This window comes from Capra hircus, chromosome 23 (assembly GCF_001704415.2).
Source record: "Capra hircus breed San Clemente chromosome 23, ASM170441v1, whole genome shotgun sequence".
Classification (NCBI taxonomy): domain Eukaryota; kingdom Metazoa; phylum Chordata; class Mammalia; order Artiodactyla; family Bovidae; genus Capra; species Capra hircus.
This window is the reverse complement of record NC_030830.1, coordinates 42412546-42431231: the sequence shown is the minus strand read 5'-3', so window position 1 is coordinate 42431231 and position 18686 is coordinate 42412546. Positions and strand designations below refer to the sequence as shown.

Here is an 18686-nt window from a genome sequence, read left to right as displayed (position 1 = left end):
GCAATATAAAATCATTTAAAAATATTATACTGTCCATGAAATACTTTTTCTAGGCCAAGAGTTAGAAGCAACATAAGGTCATACAAATGCCATCCTGAACTTAGCCTAAAAACACTTTGCAGAAAATGATTACTTTTTAAAAATTTGTCACTTTTTCCATAAATTTTTAAAGTTGATATGTTGTATTTTCATTTCTTGTTTAGTTCAAGAAATTTTCTTTCTCTTTCTCTTGTTGTTTTTTAGCCACATGGCATGTGGGATCTTAGTTCCCCAACCAGGGATTGAACTTGCTCACCCTGCAAAGGAAGCTCAGATCCTCAACCACAGGACTGCCAGGGGAGTCCCAGAAATGAATACTTTAAAAATTTAATTCAGGGTTGACCATTCAATCATGACAAATGCTATTAAATATAAAAAGCAAAATTTTCCTCATAATTGTGCCCACTTTTTGGATGATTTTTTGGTGTTTAGATTGGATTGATGAACAGTTGTTTTTTTTTAATGCTTTAGGGTTCAAGGAATGTTAGTCAACTGCATATACTCTGGAACATATGGTCTTGATTGATTTCCAATTATATAGGTATATTTCATTAAATATAGAGATTTTGCAAAATGAATGCTTTAAAACAAGATTTTGAATTTAAAAATAATTTAACTGCTGATTGCTTTTGACTAGTCAATTCTTTTAGAAAAGTTTCAAAATCTGAGAGCCTGTGCTAGCCAGGACGTCCGTATGGTAATGCTCAGAAGAGCAAAGGATGCTTATACATAAGCCCCTTGTGCTACTGGCCGCTTGCTTCTAATAGAATATTCATGATTACATTCCAAAGCCAACTATAAAATTTTTGCTTTGTTAAAAATATATTTTAGATACTGAACACCTCATTATTTGTTACATGTCTCACTGCTATACATTATGAGGCAAATAGATTCATTTTAAAATAAAATATCAATATTATGTTACAGATATCCATAGAAATTCTAAGTATTCCATTGCACACTGACTGCAATTATAAATGCTTCCTCATCAAGGCACTGTCATTTTAAGACGTTTTTAAGAACTTTGAACTGAGACTAGAAGATAAATTAATAATGGCCTCTTGTCAGGCTTTGAAGCATGTCTTGGGATTTCCACTTTGGGATTACAGCATGAAACAATAAGCAATGCGAATCAGGAAATGACTCTGAAAGGAAACAAATATTTCATACTTCCCCAAGGTTAATTATTATCTTTTTGTAAGGACATGTGCCTTCCCACAAATATTTAATATTCTTAATATACTTCAATATTTGTAATATATGTTTTCTCTGCATTTAACAGGTAACCATGAAGAAGTTCAGAGCATGGGGCATTCTCACCTTATTATATGCGTTGTGACTAAACAAGGTGTGGGAATTCTCCTGTTCATCACTCAGGGAGAAGGAAGACAAGTGACTGAAAGGTCCGGGGGTAAAACAGTCAGCATGCGGGCGGGTCTGTGGTCGCAGTAGGGACTTAGCAGTAGGATGGAGTCTAGTCTGATATAAAGGATGGAGAGAAACAGGCTTGGGAGGGACAGGCACATCCTGGGAAGAAGAAAGGCATAAAGAGGATATTAGTGGGCAAAAGTCATGCTTACTGGAAACTGAGTCTAAGTACTATTGATGCTGGGCTTCCCTGGTGGCTCAGATGGTAAAGAATCTGCCTGAAATGCAGGAGACCTGGATTTGATCTCTGGCTTGGGAAGATCAACTAAAAGAGAATGGCTACCTATTCCAGTATTTTTGCCTGGAAAATCCCTTAGACAGAGGAGCCTGGCCAGCTACAGTCCATGGGGTCACAAAGAGTCAGACAAGACCGAGTGACTAACACATACACACTATGGACACTGCATCAGAATATTTTACTAGCAGGGAGTAAATCTCTCCTTACACTTTGGATCCTCACAAGACTCCTGCTTTTACAGTGCATTGTTTATCTCTTCCAGTAATTTCTGTAGCTTGCCCACCTCCAGCCTCTCCTGAAGAACTGAACTAGTATCTGCAGTGACTCCTGATGGGACCACATTTTTTTAAGGACAGAACTCATCCCAAAGGTGGGAAGATGGGACTAAAGTCTCTAATGAAGAGGTAAGAGTGGAATTTAACTTAAAAGTATTTGTAATTTGGTCTGGAAGAAACTGGGGGAAGAAAGTGGGAGGGCATCATAGAGAATATCGACTCATGATTTAAGCCATAGTGCCATCAGTTTCTGGGTTGGGCTGAGTATGAGGAAGAAATCAGAGAGAGGTGAGTCTAGAAAGAATAAACAAAGATGTTCATTCCAGGAAGTGTGTTATTTTGGGGAGAAACTGGACAGCAAACAGATAAGTTCAGCTGTAGAGGAGAGAGGCAATGAGTTTTTAACTAACGAGGGTCTTTCCACCCCTGGAAAGGGATGCCTGTGGAAGTCTTGAAGGAAGTAAGACTAGTAGGTGAGACCTTCAATTATGTGAAAGGAGCAAAAAAAAAAAAAAAACACCATGGGGGGAGGTCTCAAGCTTACAAAGAAAACTCAAAAGAAGGGCCTATATACATATTTATCATAAAAGAAAAGGGTTACTAATTGCAGATCTTTTTTAAGCACCTCTTATATTCCTGAAATTTTTACTGTAACATAATAAATTGACAGTGATTATCCTACAATAAAATTACTTAGGGCATAAACCTTATAAAATGAAATCTGTTTTATTCACTTTTGTAACCTCAGCATCAAGCATAATGCCTAATGGAGCAGATGTTCAATGCAATAATGACTAAATTTTCAAAAGAATATGATATATTCAAAGAGGTCAAGAATGCATTCAACTGTTTCATTATTTTTCGGTTCTATTAGCAATAAATGAATGTATTTGGCTGTGTGAAATGGAAATTTAGCACAAAATAATGCACATTACTCAAAATGACACTCAGCTAAACAGGAAAATTAAACTTTTAAAAACTATTCAATTAATATTATTTTCTGTTAGCCAAATTGATTTTGTCAGAATCATGATTGATTAAGTCCTAATTGGTTTTCTAAAATTTATGCTGAATCTGTTTGTTTTATCAGAAGATGCCTCCTGCAATGGGGTCAAACTTACTTTAAAAACTTACTTCAAAACATACTTTAAAAATATTTAAGCAAATTAATCACCCTGATACCAAAACCAGACAAAGACAACACAAGAAAAGAAAACTACAGGGCAATATTACTGATGAAAATAGATGTAAAATCTTCAACAAAATTTTAGCAAACAGAATTCAGCAACACATCAAAAAGTTCATACAGCATGATCAAGTTGGGTTTATTCCAGGGATGCAAGGATTCTTCAGTATATGCAAATCAATTTATGTGATACACCATATTAACAAATTGAAAGATAAAAACCATATGATCATCTCAATTGATGTAGAAAAAGCCTTTGACAAAATTCAGCACCTATTCATGATTAAAACTCTTCAAAAAATGAGCACAGAAGGAACCTACCTCAACATAGTAAAGGCCATATATGATAAGCCTACGGCAAACAATATTCTCGATGGTGAAAAACTAAAAGTATTCACCCTAAGATTAGGAACATGACAAGGGTGTCCACTTTTGCCACTATTATTCAACATAGTTCTGGAAGTCCTAGCTATAGCAATCAGAGAAGAAAAAGAAATAAAAGGAATCCAGATTGAAAAAGAAGAAGTAAAGCTCTCACTGTTTGCAAAAGGCATGATACTGTACATAGAAAACCCTAAAGATAGTATCAAAAAACTACTAGAGCTAATCAGTGAATTTAGCAAGGTTGCAGGATACAAAATCAATATACAGAAATCACTTTCATTTCCATATACTAACAATGAGAAATCAGAAAGATATATTAAGGAATCAATCCCATTCACCATTGCAACAAAAAGAATTAAATATCTAGGAATAAACTTACCTAAGGAGACAAAAGAACTGTACACAGAAAATTATAAGACACTAATGAAAGACATCAAAGATGACATAAACAGATGGAGAGATACTCCATGTTCCTGGATAGGAAGAATCAATATTGTGAAAATGACTATACTACCAAATGCAATCTACAGATTCAATGTGATCCTATCAAATTACCAATGGCATTTTTCACAGAAGTAGAACAAAAAAATCTCACAGTTCATATGAAAACACAAAAGACCCTGAATAGCCAAAGCAGTCTTGAGAAAGAAGTCTGGAGCTTGAGGAATCAACCTTCCTGACTTCAGATTATACTACAAAGCTACAGTCATCAAGACAGTATGGTACAGACACAAAAACAGAAATATAGACCAATGGAAAAAGATAGAAAGCCCAGAAATAAATCCATGCACCTATGGGCACCTTATTTTTGACAAAAGAGGCAAGAATATACAATGGGGCAAAGACAGCCTCTTCAATAAATGGTGCTGGGAAACCTGAACAGCTACACATAAAAGAATGAAATGAGAACACTTCCTAACACCATACACAAAGATAAACTCAAAACGGATTAAAGGCCTAAATGTAAGACCAGAAACTAGAAAACTCTTAGAGGAAAACATAGGCAGAAGACTCGATGACATAAATCAAAGCAAGATCCTCTATGACCCACCTCCTAGAGTAATGGAAATAAAAACAAAAGTAAACAAGTGAGACTTAATTAAACTTAAAAGCTTTGGCACAGCAAAGGAAACTTATTATAAGCAAGGTGAAAAGACAACCCTCAGAATGGGAGAAAATAATAGCAAATGAAACAACTGACAAAGGATCAATTTCCAAAATATACAAGCAGCTCATATAACTCAATACCAGAAAAACAAACAACCCAATCAACAGTGGGAAAGGACAGTTCTCCAAAGAAGACATACAGATGGCTAATAAACACATGAAAAGGTGCTCAACATTGCTCATTATTGGAGAAATACAAATCAAATCTACAATGAGATATCACCTCACACCAGTCAGAATGGCTTATTAGTTTCTGTTTTTTTACCTCGTGTTTATTTTAAATATCAAACAAATACAAATCTACATTTCACTTCACATATACAGAATATAAGATACATCTATTAAAAAGAAGCAATCGACACACAGTGTTCTGAATCTTTTTTTTTTTTTTTCCATTTGACTATAGTTTGGGGACATTTCAGTACATGAAAGCTATGGATAACATTACTGAGTTATCTCACTGGTTATAACCATCATTCAGTGCTTCTCTGGGAAGTCCCAGGTATATAACCTAAAACACCAAATCAACTAGGACTGTCATTAATTTAGCTCTTCTTTGCCAGTTTGTACAATTTTCAGGATTTTCTTTTGTCTAATCACATTGGCTAATGCCTCTAACATTATTATTGTTAAATAACAGTCATGTTAATGTGCAATTTTAACAGGAGTCTTGTAGTACTTGCCCACTAAAGGTGGCTTTTAGATGAAAATGTATTCTAATTACGTTTTATTTCTCAATCAACTGTTTCATTATTTTATCAACTAATTACATTCCTTAATTGATATGAAAAGTGGTTAATATGAAAATTGAGTAGTAAGTACAAAGAATAATTGTGTAAGAAAAAGTCAGCATTGTTGTTGATGATTGACAATGCCTAGGAAAAGAGAAACTACACAGGCTCTGGTTTATAGTCTGGGTTCAGCTTCTTTTCCTTGAAAGCTTTTTAAAATTAATTTATTTTATTGAAGTAGAGTTAAAAATTTTCTTCCAAGGACTATTTTAAGTATGTCTGATAAGTTATAATAGATGATTATCTCATTATCTTTTTTCAGGTATAAATTTTATATTTAATTTCTTCTTTAATCAAATAATTTGCTGAAAAGCAAATTTTTCAATATATAGCTGACAGGGATTTTGTGTTTTCTAAATTTGTTATTAATTTTATCAGAGAAATTTCTCTACTATTTTTTTCTTGGCAATTAATATTTTTATTGAGGTATATTTTATTAACAATGTTATACAAATTTTAGATAGATATACAACATGATGATTCACAATTTTTAAAGATTATTCTCCATTTACAGTTTCTATATAATATTGGCTATATTTTGTTGCAGGATACAGTTGAACTACATATATATTAATTCAATTTACTTAAGAGGATCTATCTTTACCTAGTTTCCTATATAATCTATCATAACCTGGAAAGTGAGATCTTTATCACCAACATATTTTCACTTTTTCTCACCTTATGTCTTGCCTTTGCCTTATGAGTGTTGATGCTATATTCTGATGTTTAGATACCCTAATGATTGTATCTTCCGTGTGAATTTTATCTTTTAGCATATAAAAGGGTCTTATTTGTCTTATTTAAGGAAATTCTACTTAAGAGCCTCTTGATGAAAGTAAAGAGGAGAGTGAAAAAGCTGGCTCAAAACTCAACATTCAAAAAACTAAGAACATTGCATCTGGTCCAATTACTTAATGACAAATAGATGGGGAAACAATGGAAACAGTGACAGACTTTATTTTCTTGGGCTCCAGAATCATTATAGATGGTGACTGTATGAAATTAAAAGTCTTACTCCTTGGAATACAAGCTATGACAAGCCTAGACAACATATTAAAAAGCAGAGACATTACTTTACTGACAAAGGGTATAGTCAAAGCTATGGTTTTTCCAGTAGTCATGTATTGATGGGAGAGTTGGACCATAAAGAAAGCTGAGCACTGAAGAATTGATGCTTTTGAACTGGGTTGTTGCAGAAGATTCTTGAGAGTCCCTTGGACTACAAGGATATCAGACCAGTTCCTGAATATTCACTGGAAGGACTGTGCTGAAGCTGAAGCTCCAATACTTTGGCCTCCTGATGCAAAGAACTGACTCATTGGAAAAGACCCTGATGTTAGGAAAGATTGAAGGTGGAAGGAGAAGGGGACGACAGAGGATGAGATGGTTGGATGGCATCACCGACCCAATGGACATGAGTTTGAGTAAGCTCTGGGAGCTGGTGATGGACAGGGAAGCCTGGCGTGCTGCAGTCCATGGGGTCACAAAGAGTTGAACACAACTGAGCAATGAACTGAACTACAGGAAATTTTGGCCAGGAGTCAACCTTCCCAATATGAAGATTATAATCTCTCCTTCTTTGGTTTGTAGCACCTAAAACAAAACTTTGTCATCCTCAATTCTTCTCATTCACTGGGTTTTGCAGTCCCAGCTTTTGTTTGTTATCCAATCTGACAGGCTTTTCTTTTCCCTTTATAAAAATTTCATTTATCTCCACATTAAATGAATCTTTCCTGGACTGTAAGTTTTTGCAAGAGGTTCATATGAGGAAGGGACAGTTACCTGGGATTGTCTTTGTGCTCCAAAGATGCAGGCTTTGGGGTGTGAGTCTCTTTAGCCTTTATTTTTCCTTAAATAATGAAGACTGTCATCTGTACAGTATTTTATGTGGCAACTTATCTGTGTTCAGGCTGCCACAGAGACAGCCTCCTACAAATGTGACTTGCTCTGTGATTCACTGTATAGCCTCACCTCTTCTACATCCAAGAACAAATCTCCTGTTACCAACACATGCACCCATGCGAAGACAAGTGGTTGGGGTTTGCATATTCAGGTATATTCCACACATTCAAAAGGGTGTTTCCTGATTGTAACGTTACTCTATTTCCTCCCAAATTCACATCTGCTCACACTTGGCACTGATCTTAGCATCCTTTAGTTGTCGCCTCACTGTTTTTTGTTTGTTTGTTTCTCCCCCTTTTTGCTTCCAGATGATATCAATGATAAAATGTGATCAAATGTGATTCATGGCTAACTTGATAGTTGTCATAGTCAAGAATCTCCTTTACAGTTTTGAAAAACACTCATAATGCATCATGAACTTTTTAAAACAGTTCGCCATAAGGAGATAACTTGAACAACTCTGGATGAGCCAAAATATTTTCTTGGTTCTTCTCTATACCATTATTGTAAATTATGTAAATACCTTTTATATCCATGTCCCTATATTCCTATTCCTATATAAAGGAGTCTTTACTATATGTATAAAATCATATTCATATATGTAATATATGTAGTGTGTATGTGTATCTATATCTTTTTTCATCATAGCTTATCTATGAATATTTATATAATTTGCAACCTCATAACACAGTCCATTTTATATATATATACTCCATTGCTGATTATACCTTCACAGCTTTTTCAAAGAACAATGATTTCATTAAAGGCACTTATTTTAGAAAATAAAATATATTCTGACTTAATTTTCCTTTAAGTATTTCATATTTAGAACACAGATGCTATAATGAGAATATTTTTACATTTATACTTTGATCCAGCTGCATAATAAAACTCCAGTATAATACAATTTGCTCATTACTTTTTCAAACATTCAGAGGTGTTTTCTATGCATTTTCTAAAGGCATTTGATACAAAGCAGTAAATTTCAGTTCCTCATTCTTTTGTTTTCTGTGTGTTGTATTACGTTTGCTGCAGTAGGAAAAAATACATATCCCCAGTGAAATTGGATTTTTAATTTCTTCCTTTATTAAGGTTCTTTAGAAAAGATTTTGTCATTTACTTAAGGAAAACTTTAATACTTGGTGCTCCTTGCCTTTAAACTAGCAAGCTCTGGCAGTTGGTGATAGACAGGAAAGCCAGGCATTCTGCAGTCCATGGGGTCGCGAAGAGTCAGACACAACTGAGTGACTGAACTGAACTGAACTGCCTTTAAACATTCCTGAAAATCGCACAGCATCTCCAAGTCCTAGATGCCTACTTTGTAAATGCCTTCCTGATTATGATGTCATAATACAATTAAAAGCAAAAAATTAAAAGCAAAAACTATAAGCTGAGAGCTAGGTATGCTAATAATTAAATAGTTACAAAGCAAAAACAAACTCACAGACAGAGGACAGACTTGTGGTTTCCAAGGGAGAAGGGGTGGAGAAGGGATGGACTGAGAGTTTGGGCTTAGCAGACACAAATTCTTATATATATATTGAATCACTAAACAACAAGGTCCTACAGTTTATAGATTAGGGAACTGTATTCAATATCCTATGAATGGAAAAAAATATGAAAAAGAATTTAGTGTATAACTGAATCACTTTGTGGTATTCCAGAAATTAATACAACATTGCAAATCGACTATACTTCAATCAAATTTTAAAATATGATGAAAGCAGACATAAAATCTTATTTCAAATATTAACATATATTAGGGAATCTAGAGAAATGGTATTTATGAATCTGTTTGCAGGGCAGAAACAGAGACGCAGACATAGAGAACAATCTTGTGCACACAGCGAAGGAAGGGAAGGATGGGACAAACTGAGAGAGTAGTGTTGACATATATACACTACCATGTGTAAAACAGACGGCTAGTGGGAAGCTGCTGGATAACACAGTGAACCCAGCCTGACGCTCGGTGACGTCCTAGAGGGGTGGGATTGGGGGTGGGTGGGAGGAAGGCTCAGAAGGGGGGAATATGTATATACTTATGGCTGATTCATGCTGTTGAACAGCAGAAACCAACACAACATTGTAAAGCAATTATCTTCCAATTAAAAATAAAAATTAAAAAAATTAATAATTTCACATTTGGCCTCAGTTCAGTTCAGTCACTCAGTCATGTCCGACTCTTTGTGACCCCATGAATTGCAGCACGCCAGGCCTCCCTGTCCATCATCAACTCCCGGAGTTTACTCAAACTCACGTCCATCGAGTCGGTGGCCATCCAGCCATCTCATCCTCTATTGTCCCCTTCTCCTCCTGCCCTCAATGTTTCCTAGAATCAGGGTCTTTTCAAATGAATCAGCTCTCTGCATCAGGTGGCCGAAGTATTGGAGTTTGAGCTTCAACATCAGTCCCTCCAATGAACACCCAGGACTGATCTCCTTTAGGATGGACTGGTTGGATCTCCTTGCACAGAAGAACTGTACAAAAAAGATCTTCATGACCCAGATAATCATGATGGTGTGATCACTCACCTAGAACCAGACATCCTGGAATGTGAAGTCAAGTGAGCCTTAGCAAGCATCGCTACGAACAAAGCTAGTGGAGGTGATGGAATTCCAGTTGAGCTATTTCAAATTTGGCCTACTTCTTGTAAAATTCCAGTAGGTTATCAGTGTTTATAACTTATATTTATGGCTGATAGCAGGCTTATCCTAGACCTAGGTGTTATATGACCTCTGGTCACTTCTTATTGTTTCTTATTCATTTTCTATATGAATAGTGGTATATTCAATCTAGATTATTTTGTAGAAGTTATTAAAATAAAGGTATTTGCTTACTGTATGAAGAATATTTATTTTATAATAGTTGAAATGATAAATCTTGTGTCCAGTTGGGCACACAAACTGCAATAAAAGCCAGCTGAGGACTTTCTATCCATTCCACAAAGCTGGAGAGCCCTGATTCTTGCCTGGGAAATCTCACTTAGGATATACATGAATTGCAAGTGTCCAACATCCAATCCTACAAAAGAGACTAATGTAAAGCCACATACATCAACAAAGCTTAAAATCTTTCTTACTCTTAGAGAATGAACTTATGGTTGCCCGGGGGGAAAGAATGGTGGGGAGAGATAGTTGGGGAGTTTAGTATCGACATGTACACACTGCTATATTTAAAATGAATAACCAGCAAGATCCTACTCTATAGCACAGAGAACTCTGCCCAATGTTATGTGGTAGCCTGGGTGGGAGGAGGGTTTGGGGGAAAATGGATACACATATATCCACCTGAAACTATCACAACATTGTTAATCAGCTATACCTCAATACAAAAAAAAAATCTTTCTTACTGTTTTTGGTAAGGAGCCAACTTTTACTGTGAATGCCTAGATACTGTATTTTGGAGGCTTTGCAAACCTTATATTCTGTCACAATTACTCCTGCTATGATAGCATGAAAGCAGCTTCAGATAATACATAAATGAATAGATGTGGCCGTGTGCCACTGAAACTATATAGAAGTAGTAGGGGATCAGATTTGATGCATAGGCCATAGCTCCTAAACCTAAAGGTTTTTAAAAAACAGGCATTAATAAAATATTTATTATGTCCGGCCTGCACCCTAGCTCCCTTCCAGTGAATTATCTTGATGTTGGTACCTTTTTCTTTGGAGATCACTATTCTGGACGATTCCTGACAATGAACATCATTCTACCCTGATTTAGCTTTAAATAGATGAATCTCATAAGGTTCTAGTGTTTGAGGGAAGAACAAGAACCATAAAATTCTCTTGTATATGTTTCTATTGCAAAATATGTAAACATAGTAATTTTCCTAAAATCCATACAGTGTTTTACACTTACTTGAGAATTTTCTTTTTCAACATAAAAATACATAGAACAACTTTTTCAAAATAAGCTTTATTTAAGAGGCTGGGTTTTAAAAATGAATTATGTTATAATACCCTGCAAAACTCCAAGAACACAAGAAGTTATGAAGCAAATAATATCTTTGTTCATTAGAGAAAAATTACCAAACATGCAGTGAATAAATTCATTTAGCTGTGTTTGTTAAAAGAACTACAGCGCCTGCAGAATTAGATACTGACCAAGGCATCCAAAAAATAATGCTATAGCAATACCTAATACATTCATCACTCTACAAAAAGCCCACTTTCTATTTAGCCATCAAGTCAAATTGTTCAACTGCAAAAGTTGTTCCCATTTGTTTAACACCAAAGGGCATTGGAAGGCATATGGACTCTTCTCATTAAAGTTGGCACATCTAAGGCTCTTTTGTTCCATTCTGGTTTTCAAAAGTTACTTCCTTTCCTGTTGTTTGGTAATGAAGGGTGAAAATCGCTTTCCCCTTGCTTCTGCTTCCCCTCTGCACCCTCACATAGCTATCTGTGCCTGTGGGAACACAGAGCACCACCAGGGGAAATTATGAGAGCCTTTAACTCCATCTTCTTTTTCTTCTTCCCACCTCTTTGGGAAAACAACACTTGTTTTTAAATGCAGCACTTATTTTCAGCTTTTCCTTCCTGCCTGAAGCCTAGAACAATTTAAAATCAGAAGGACAGCATTTCTGCTACAGTTTTAATTTCAAACAGCAGTGTTCATAAAGGCAAGGACAATTACAATGTATTTCTTAAAGAGTGCCTCCTTCAGCCAAAGATGTATCAACATTTTAAAGATATGATCAGAGACTCCAAATTACTAGGAAGAGATTCAAATCATTGATAGTTCACTACAATCAGTCCAAAATAAATTAGGTCTCTTAATTTTGAACATATGGCATAACTTCTTATCAACTGCAATTTTGAAGCATCCATATGCGTTTAAGCAGACATGCTTAAAGCACACATCTATTTCAGGTCCTGATTTGAACCAAAAAATTTAAAGTTGTGAAATATGAAAAAGGTAACATATGCTTAGCTATCTCAAATTCTCTATTTTAAAAGAAGTTTTTTAAGGATTAAAACATAATTTTGAAGATAGAATTTGTATTATTTAGTGTTGAAAGTTTGTAGTTAGCTGAAAGCAAGTTTCACAGAGCAGACAACATAGATAAGTGAAAGTGTTAGCTGCTTAGTCGTGTCCAACTCTTTGTGACTCCGTGGAGTATATCCCATCAGGCTCCTGTGTCTAGGTAAGAATACTGGAGTGGATTTTCATGCCCTTCTTTAGGAGATCTTCCCAATTCAGGGATTGAACCTGGGTCTCCCACATTGCAGCCAAATTCCCTAGTGGCAAGCCCTGGAGAAGGAAATGGCTTCCCTGGAGAAGAAACTCCAGTATTCTTTTTTTTTTTTTAATTTTAAATTTATTTATTTTATAATTGAAGGATAATTGTTTTACAGAATTGTGTTGGTTTCTGCCAAACATCAACATGAATCCACTCCAGTATTCTTGCCTGGAGAATTCCATGGACAGAGAAGTGGTGGGCTATATACACCCCATGGGGTCACAAAGAGTCAGACGTGACTGAGCGACTTTCACTTCACTTTACTTCTTTACTGTCGAAGCCACCAGCGAAGCCCCTTAAACATAAATAAACATGAAGATATTTGATAGAGACATGCTCATGGAAAAAGAAAGAGGAAGTATTTTATAATCAAGCACAGTGGACACCAGAGAATGAAAACGCTGAGTTTTATGTTTTTCTATACATATAGTTCAGTTCTCACCCCCCATCCTGACCTGGAAATTTTGGGGGGAAAGGCACAATATAAGGTGAATAAGTTAGAAAGTAACAAAAGACGCTTCTCTGACTTCCTACTAAAGTGTCAGCAAATACATATTCTTCATGATGGGAAGAAAGAAGAGAAAGTATTTGCTGACACTTTAGTAGGAAGTCAATTCCTTTCTTCCAAAATTATAGTACTTCTAGAAGTACTATAAACAGTAAACATTTAGAAAAGCGTATTCCCTTTAAAGTGCCCAGAGTTCTTTCACAGTGACTGGGGGGACTTTCCTGGCAGTCCACTGGTTAACAATCTGGGCTTCTACTGCAAAGGTCCCAGGTTCAATCCCTAGTAGGGAAACTAGGATCCCACATGCTACATGGACAGGCCAAACACATGTTTTTAAAAGTCATAAATGAGCATGAGTATGTGTACCATTAGAAATGAGATTAGTAGTCCCAGCTTTCTAGGACAAAATTGAAGTTCAGAAGGTTGACTGATATTCCCAGGATCACACCAAGCCCATGTTCCTTCCTTGCCTTCTGTCACGTTTCTCTCCTTTGTAGGAAGCAGGAAAGTCACTGCTGAGGCAGTGAAAGTGAAAGTCGCTCCTTCATGTCCGACTCTTTGCGACCCCATGGAACTCTCCAGGCCAGAACACTGGAGTGGGTGGCCTTTCCCTTCTCCAGGGGATTTTCCCAACCCAGGGATCGACCCCAGGTCTCCCGTATTGCAGGCGGATTCTTTACCAGCTGAGCCACCAGGGAAGCCCAGTAGTCTCCAGTAACCAACCAACCCTCCAGTCACGGTAGGGTCCCTTAATAGATAAGGAAACACCAGGCCATGGTGTGTGTAGCCTGAGTATGAGATCGACAGTCAGAGGGAGAAAGTGCAGAGGGCTGCAGAGAAGGTTAAGAGTAGCAGGAAGGAGACAGAGATTAAGGTTCAGATATTTACAAACCACTAGAATCTAAGCACAAAGGGGACAGGGATATTCTGCCCTGTTTCCTGAGAAGTCATCCAGGTTTTTTACATAGCCTGGCACAAACATAAATGACTGGAAGCTAAGAGGAACCAGAGGGAAGTGAGTGTGGAGAGAAGCAGCAAGATCATCCATCAGGAAATCACAGCAAGGACCACATACCAGCGGTTACTGTCCACCCCTTTCTGCTCTGTAGGTCTGCACTCCATGGCCCTTCCACCAACCTGGGCAGCTAGGGCTTAATACCATCCTCATATCTAAGGGTAGGATTTGGATGGTAACAGTTACAACTGAATTTCAAAGAGAAATTTGGTACATTTCACATATAAGAACAATCAGAGGTAGCCTTCATATTGTATGTTAACAAAGTGTTACAATTTTAAAGAAAAATGATCTTGCAATTTTTAATATCCTGTGGTTTTGTTCCTTTGGATCTATTATTGTTTTACCAAGAACCTTAAGTGAAAACATTGAGGTTCAGGAACAAAATTGTGTTTCCTGTACAGAGCTGTGTCACCTAGTCCAGCATCACCTTTTAGAGAGATTTAGAAAACCAAAAATTATCCCCCAAGTTCACTGCAAGGATTATCCCAGAGTCTTCTGCGGTTATGAAACAAAGGAATTAAAGTATGGTATCTTCTGTATTTAAAGAATGCAGAAATGGGAAATTCAGATATGGCAAAGACTTACAAAAACATCTTCACTTTCATTATAGAAACATTGTTATTTAAATTTTAGTCTGCCTACTTGGCCTTCCTATTCAGGATGTTTGCAAAGGTAATAGCTGTCAAGTTTGCAAATGGAAAAAAGATAAGCAGCCAATACCAGGACCCCAATAAAGGCTGTTATATGTTTGTGTTTTTTATAGGAACACACACATATATAAACATATGTATACACACATGCATGCGTGCTAAGTCACGAAAGTCATGTCTGACTCTGTGTGACCCTATGGACTTCAGCCTGCCAGGCTCTTCTGTCCATGGGATTCTCCAGGCAAGAAAACTGGAGTGCGTTGCTGTGCCCACCTCTGTATACATATATATTTAAATTTAATTTGGAAAAAATATCATTTCTCCCTCCCACCCCCAGGGATTTTAGTTTAAGGAAAAGCAAAACAAAACTATAGTTATTCAAAGTGAAATAATGACTCTGAATCATATTGATGGTTTCTTAATACTCCACACATAGGAAGTAAATAGGATTTTTTTAAGTAAATTCAAAATAGAAGTTTACATACCCTAAATTGCTCAATCAAAAAGAAAAAAAAAAATCAAAGTAAGCTCTCTGGAGATGGGTATTATTTGTCATGATTTTGACCTAGATAGTAAATTAAAAGATTTTCCATCTCTCTAGAGTTATGACCTGATTAATACTTCATCTTTTTTTTCCCCTGGTTTTTGGATCACCTAAGGATGTGAAACCTCAGAAGCATCCCAATAATATTTAAAGGCATGAACACAAAATTTCAGAGTAAGGAGGTACCTTCAAAAGTACTTCATACAACACCCTCATTTGCAGATGTATAATTAAATTCAGGAGCAGGAATGACTTAGTCCAACTTAGTCTGATGCTAATGTTTTAACAGTTACCATCAGACTGCCTGCCTTTTTTGAATTTCTCTTTTAGTTAATTGTCCTGACACCTAACAATTGGGGAAATATAAGAAAGAGAGAGGAATGTTTAGGAAAGTAGGGAAGCTATAATCTTGCTAACAAAGCTAGAGCCAATGCAAATGCATGTCCCTTGTCAAACAGGGCTATCATTAGGAGTAGAGGCTCCAGGAATGTGGAAAATTTCATAAATGGAGGCTTGTTCACCTCCTCTGTGTCAATCAAATAGGAATAATTTCTTAGTTCAAACACACAAAAAAGTCACCTAACCGATGTTGGTTGAACAGAAATGTCCCTGGCATGGGTAGCATTAAGCATCATTAATCATAAAATTCTTGGAACTGGAAGGGAGACAAGAGATGGGCTAGTCTAGGCCCTCTCAGCTCTTGTACTAGTGACATTTGGAGCAGGATAAGTCTCTGCCCTGGGGGACCGTTCTGGACACTGCTGGCACGTTCAGCAGCTTCCCTGGCCTCTAGCTACTGCATGCCAGTAGCACCCCAAGCTCCAGGCAAGATAATAATGGCTGGGGCAATTCATACCAGATGAGAGCCACCGCCCAGTCTAGTTCCCTCTCTTCATCAGTCAGGTTCAGAGTTCACAAATGCACTGGGTAGAACTGGCTAACCACACAATCACAAATAGAACAAACACTTCAGAGCTCTTTCCACAAAACCAAGCTGCCCTAGTTCCCCTTTGGTTCAGTTATACATCAGAATGAATAAAGGCATCATATCTTGCCTGAATGAGAGGTGAAACTAGTTCAACCTAAGAATACACTGCAAAGGGTCCCCCTGGTAGCTCAGTTGGTAAAGAATCCACGTGCAATCCAAGAAACCCTGGTTTGATTCCTGGGTCACGAAGATCCCCTGGAGAAGGCTACCCACTCCAGTATTCTTGGACTTTCCTGGTGGTTCAGATGGTAAAGAATCCACCCACAATGCAGGAGACCTGGGTTTGATCCCTGGGTTAGGAAGATCCTCTGCAGGAGGGCAGGGCAATCCACTCCACTATTCTTGCCTGGAGAATCCTCAAGGACAGAGGAGCCTGGTGGGCTGCAGTCCATGGGGTCACAAAGAGTCAGCCATGACTGAGTGACTAAGCACACGCATACAAGGATACACTGCAAAGAGCCAGTCTTTCTAGAAATGCAATTCATGAGGGTCTAAGGCTTCCCAAAATCCATTAAGCCACAGATTGAGAAAAACACCTCTATTTTTCTGAGCTTACCCAATGGGATAAATATCACATATACTTGTTTTGATTTGAGCAGGTAAAATATGCTAAGCCTCTCTGCTCTACTAGACAAGGATAACTGACAATTCAGTTCCTGGTAAGTGGTTTCTTACCAAAAGCACTTTCTGTTTTCAGAAATATTAAAGATATAAAGGTTCATAAAGCAAATTGGTATTTGGAAGGCTGGGCTACAGTAGAGTAAATTTCACTTAGGCTGTCTAGATTTGGAGATTAGAACATTATTTTGAAAAACTCTGAAAACCTACTAGCTCTTCCATCTCAAAGGAATCACCAATCCTGAATTTACAAATTTACTGCAGATAGCTCTTTTCACATAGCCTTTGAGATAAAGAAAAATATACTTTAATCCTGTTTTCTGTTTTTTCCGTATATTTATTTTAAATCACTCGCTTCACTAACCTGATCTCAGTTTTCGCTGGTTGGACTGCTGAAGCTCTTTGGTTTCTTTAATGGGATTTAAAAAATAGTTTATTTACCAGTCTGAGCTCTCTGCTTCCTTCTGTCCTATGCACTCTCTTGGCTGTTCTTCTCATTTGGATTTATCATTTTCTCTGCCAATATGACAAGCTTAAAGTTATTTTATCTTAGATCACAGTGAGGAAGAGAAGGTTCCTAATTCTCTTCATATGAGTCAGCTTCAAACTTCCGTATCTTCCTGTGACCTTTATACTTGTCATCATACAAAGTCTGTCTAATCTCACCCACACTTACACACACTCCCATGTATAAAATAGATAGCTAGTGGAAACCTGCTGTATAGCACAGAAAACTCAGCTCTGTGCCCTGTGATGACTGAAGGCTGGGGGTTGAGGCGAGGATTGGTGCGGAGGAGATCCAAGAGGGAGAGGATGGGTGTATACATACAGCTGATTCATTTTCTTGTACACCAGAAACCAACACAACGTTGTAAAGGAACTATACCCCAATTAAAAACATGTATTACATTGCAATTCCTAAAAAGTAAAATATCTAACAATCTCTCCAATGGTTAGAGATTGTGACATTTATTCTAAACATATTAATCTTAGCATTTATAGTCAAAGAATATATCTAGTTTTTACTATGTCCTCCTCAAGATTTATTCTACTTGGATTCCATTTCTCATGGGTCAAGGAAACATTCAATTAAAAAAAAAAAAAAACAGAGAGAAAGGAAACCATAAGCCCCTCATCCCAGGTTGCATCTGCTATGTACATTTATTTTGATTAACTAGTCCCCAGATCATCTTAACAAAGCTGTGGGATTGACCCTGTTTGGGTGGGGATGGAGGAGATCATTGTAGACAGTGTTCTGGTATATTAGACAAAACCATGCCAGAGGCATGTGGTTATTGCCATCGAGTTCTATTCATAGGCTGATGTTGATTCAAAGGTCAAGATGGGTTGACAAACAGAATCCTCTGAAGTAAAACATAAGAATGCATATTTTTTCACAAATATAATGAACTTTCTAATTTCTGAATAATACTTATGTTGCATATTACTTAAAATTATTTTACACAGCTGCCTTCACTCTTTCGCAATCCTGTTGAATGACACTTTTCAGGTGAACACAATAGAGAATTTTAAATTCTATATTTTAACAAAACCTTATTTTAGGTACTGTTTGTCTTGCCTTTCCCTGGCTTTTCTCAAACAAACATAAAGAAAAAAGCTTAATTTAAAGCTGGAATATTCAAAGAAACGTAATTTTTTTTAGTTTATTTTTAATTGGAGGATAATTGCTTTACAATATTGGGTT

The 18686-nt window shown here is 36.8% G+C and overlaps 1 protein-coding gene across 14 annotated transcripts in view; it reads right to left on the bottom strand.

Moving 5' to 3' along the window:
- The window catches only part of MLIP (muscular LMNA interacting protein), a 306379-nt gene that overhangs the window by 34880 nt on the left and 252813 nt on the right, over positions 1-18686 (bottom strand). For 11 of the 14 annotated variants that reach the window (XM_018039224.1, XM_005696194.3, XM_013973909.2 and 8 more), the window contains one exon: positions 1360-1566. The exons of the other annotated variants lie outside the window; for them this stretch is intronic. In XM_018039224.1, coding sequence (XP_017894713.1) covers positions 1360-1566 — 207 coding nt within the window. The remainder of the gene's footprint in view (positions 1-1359; positions 1567-18686) is intronic. 14 annotated transcript variants of the gene reach the window in all.